The 3,991-nt window shown below is 45.8% G+C and overlaps 1 protein-coding gene across 1 annotated transcript in view; it reads right to left on the reverse strand.

The window, feature by feature from the left end:
• The window catches only part of LOC112138968 (transcriptional repressor scratch 1), a 7,859-nt gene extending 4,226 nt beyond the window's left edge, over window positions 1-3,633 (reverse strand). Inside the window, exon 1 of the mRNA XM_024261650.1 lies at window positions 2,718-3,633. Within this exon, the coding sequence (XP_024117418.1) occupies window positions 2,718-2,835 (118 nt within the window). The 5' untranslated portion in view covers window positions 2,836-3,633. The remainder of the gene's footprint in view (window positions 1-2,717) is intronic.
• Between the last annotated feature and the right edge of the window lie 358 nt (window positions 3,634-3,991).

A 3,991-nucleotide genomic window follows, 5' to 3' on the forward strand; every position in this document is an offset into this window, starting at 1 on the left:
AGTGAAACATTCTCGTGGATTCACTGCAACTAGGAATCGTGGAGTCAGAAGAAACGTTCTGCAACGCTGCAGTATTGCAGGACGCTGCGTGATTCCTTCTTTGTTCAGCATTTATTCAAACTTTGCAATGAAGAAGATGAAAAGATGCACGGAAATTCGTTTTATCTCCATAAACCATTCCACTTTATGAATGTTATTCTTATTATTTCTTATTATTTCAGAAATTCCAATAAGTTCAGCAACTAATTATTAAATGTTTTGAGACCATTTGAGATTTTTCAGTTGCAGCTTTCATCAAACCAAAACTCTGTCAGTCCTCTATGTGCAGATGTGGTTTACCTTAGAACCTGTAGATGAAGGTATCAGCATCAGTTTCAGCTTCAGCATCAGTTTCAGCTTCAGCATCTGTTTCAGCTTCAGCATTTGTTCAGCTTCAGCATCTGTTCAGCTTCAGAATCTTTTCAGGTTCAGCATCAGTTCTATCTTCAGCATCAGTTTCAGCTTCAGCATCAGTTTCAGCTTCAGCATCAGTTTCAGCTTCAGCATCTGTTCAGCTTCAGAATCTTTTCAGCTTCAGCATCAGTTTTATCTTCAGCATCAGTTTCAGCTTCAGCATCTGTTCAGCTTCAGAATCTTTTCAGCATCAGAATCTGTTCAGTTTCTGCATCAGTTTCAGCTTCAGCATCTGTTCAGCTTCAGAATCTTTTCAGGTTCAGCATCAGTCTTATCTTCAGCATCAGTGTCAGCATCAGCATCAGTTTCAGCTTCAGCATCTGTTCAGCTTCCGAATCTTTTCAGCATCAGAATCTGTTCAGCTTCTGCATCAGTTTCAGCTTCAGCATCTGTTCAGCTTCAGAATCTGTTCAGCTGCTGCATCTTTTCAGGGTTAGCATCAGTTTTATCTTCGGCATCAGTTTCAGCTTCAGCATCTGTTCAGCTTCAGCATCTTTTCAGGTTCAGCATCAGTTTTATCTTCAGCATCAGTTTCAGCTTCAGCATTTGTTCAGCTTCAGAATCTGTTTTATCTTCAGCATCAGTTTCAGCTTCAGCATCTGTTCAGCTTCAGAATCTTTTCAGCATCAGAATCTGTTCAGCTTCTGCATCAGTTTCACCTTCATCATCTGTTTTCAGCCTAAGTACGAGTTTCAGCTTCAGCGTCAGTTTCAACAGTAGTTTTAGCTTCAGCATCAGTGCTCTGACTCCAAACGTTTACGATTGTGTCAGAGTTTTTCTTCATCTCAAAGTGTTTCTGCAGCTTCAGCTTCTCCTGAATTCTGCTGAAACATCAAACTCTGGGAAACTTCGTTTTTCTCTGAATCCAGAAGCAGCAAGAGGGGGGGGGGGGGCATGTGACCAAAGCTTTGAATGATGAACATCAGAGTTTCATGGCTGCATGTGCAGACTGCAGCCGTGCAGTCAGCTGCAACGGCGGGAAATGTGCTGAGCTGCCAGAAGTGCAGAGCAGTGAGTCTTTGTGTGTTTGTGTGTTTTGTGTTTGTGTCTTTTCGTGTTTGTGTGTTAGTGTGTTTGCTTGTTTGTATTTTGCGTTTTTGTGCAACAAGCAGCAGCTGCTGACCGTCCTGCATCAAGAACAGCTTGTGAACATCTTCATGCTGCAGCAGCTGCTCGTGTTTCCAGGTTTGCAGCTTCAGTGAAGCTCTGCTGTCTGCAGCTTCTCCTCTGATGCTGGTTGTTTTCTGTCCACTAGGAGGCAGACATGAGCAGACGACCTCAGACTGAAGCTGATGACACACGGAGGTCCAGCTGTCATCATGGAAACTTCTGGACCGACTCGCTGCTGTTTCCGTTTGATGAACCAGTTTGGAGTGAAAATACTGAAGAACTCTGAGCTTCATTATTGCTGCTGTCAGACGGTAATCTGTGGATCAGCGACCTGAGATCTCACAGGATTACAGATTATATTTTATTTATGATGATAACAAATGATTTCCTAAACTTAGTTTAAAATGTTTGAATACTTTAAACTTATCAAAGACTTGTAACTTCTTCTACAAACCAGAACTCGTGTTTAAAGACATTTATTCACATCCAGCTTGTTTACCACATGAATAAGATCAAATCTGACGGTTCAGACTTTCATCTCCGACTCCCGATCGATCCAGGTATTCAGAGAAACTTTGGAGTCAATAAGTAGGATTGAAAGTTGAGCTCTGAGGATCTGGAGAAGATTCTGTTAGGAATTCTCAGCAAAAGTTTAAATAATCCGGAGATGGAGAGGACAAAGGAAACGGATCGCTCCTCCATGTTCCTGCGGTTCCTCAGGTTTGTTCTGGAGCGTCTTTGCAGAATAAACTGGTTTTCTTCTGCAGCTGCATGAATCCGTTTGAGCCGAGGAAGACCCACAGCAGGGATGGAAACAGATTCATGTTAAACAGAAATGTAGATTTACAATCTGATGCTCAGACCTTCAGAAACCTGAACATCATCCTGGAAGATGTCAGGAGTCTAAAACATCTGCAAAGATCTCCTAATTTTTCCAGAAAATCATCAAACTTCTGGATCTGCTTTCCTTAGAAAACTTTAAAGTCTAGTTTTTTATTTTGAGCTCTGACCTCCGTTTGACCTGCAGGTCCTTCTCTGACAGTCATGATGAAGCTGAAGTCTGAAGGGAAGTCCTCCGGTGATGATGAACGTGTGTGAACGTGTGCGCGTGTGTGAACGTGTGCGCGTGTGTGCACGTGTGTGCAGCGACTGACCTTTGTCATGGTGGTGGAACTGCAGACGGAGCTCTTCTCTCCGGCTGTAGGAACTCTCCAGATCCGCGCTGGAGAAATCGTCCAGTTTGACTTTCTTCACTAAGAAGGAGCGCGGCATGATGGGAAATCTGCTGCTCTTCTGCTCTGGACTCAAACTCTTCTTTTCTGTTTCTCTGATGTTGAAACAGAAAGTCTGTTCAGCTGAAGGTGGATCTGCGTGCTCAGGTGAACCCCCCCGGAGCAGACATGACTCTCACACTGAATCTTCTTCTTTGTTCTGGTCTGGTTGATCTGGTTCTAGCATGGAAACCTGTAGAACCAGAACCGAAGACCTTTAAAACATGAGAAATAAAAATACAAACGGGGTCCTGAGCAACGTTCCATCCAAACTGCTGCTGTTCCACCGGGGAGGGCTTCTGGCTTCTTCTGGGTTCTTGTGGGTTCTCGTGGGTTCTTCTGGCTTCTTCTGGGTTCTTCCGGGTTCTTCTGGCTTCTTCTGACTTCTTCTGGTTTCTTCTGGGTTCTTCCGGGTTCTTCCGGGTTCTGGGTTGAGGGTTCAGCACTTGGACAGCTCCCGGCGGACGCAGGTCTCTCTCCGTACTGGACTTCAGCACCGGACAGCTCCTCTGATCATCGGTCCGCGCGGCAGCACGAGGGAAGCGCGCGGGTTCAGATTCGTCTGACCCGGTTCGTCCGAATCCCCACCAGGAGAAAACAGCTGCAGGAGCAGAGAAGCGCGCGCGTGAGAAAGCCCGTAGAGGAAACGGGTTTGAAGGAAACCTCCGGGTCCGGTGAGACCCCCCCACCCCCCTCAGACGTCCGCGTGCAGAACAAACGGCGGTAAAAATATTGCTGCGTTGGCGCTTCTTCTGCGAGGGCAGACGCTCCTCCAAAGCTCCGCTGACACGCGCGTGGAGCTGCAGCTCCCTGTGATGCTCCGCTTCAGCTGTTGCAGCTTTATAGGGCAGGGGGAGGGGAGGGGTCCGCCCCCCATGACGGAAAAAACCGATGAGCGTCTCTGTAGTGGAACCAGCGCACGCGCACGGTCCGGGGGGAGGGGGGAGGGGTTAATTAGACTTTTTGGGGCTCGCGCTGCTTTTATGATGAAAGCAAGAAAACACGCGCGCGTGAATTTATTTAATTGGGTCAGAGAAACTTTATAGAGAAACTATAAGACAGTGACGTCACTGATTGTTTTTTGTTGATCATGTTCATTTTTATATTGTAGACATTTGTATTTATTTATAGAGTTATTCAGATCTATGCCGACGATG

Source organism: Oryzias melastigma, linkage group LG11, assembly GCF_002922805.2.
Source record: "Oryzias melastigma strain HK-1 linkage group LG11, ASM292280v2, whole genome shotgun sequence".
NCBI classification, from domain to species: Eukaryota; Metazoa; Chordata; class Actinopteri; order Beloniformes; family Adrianichthyidae; genus Oryzias; species Oryzias melastigma.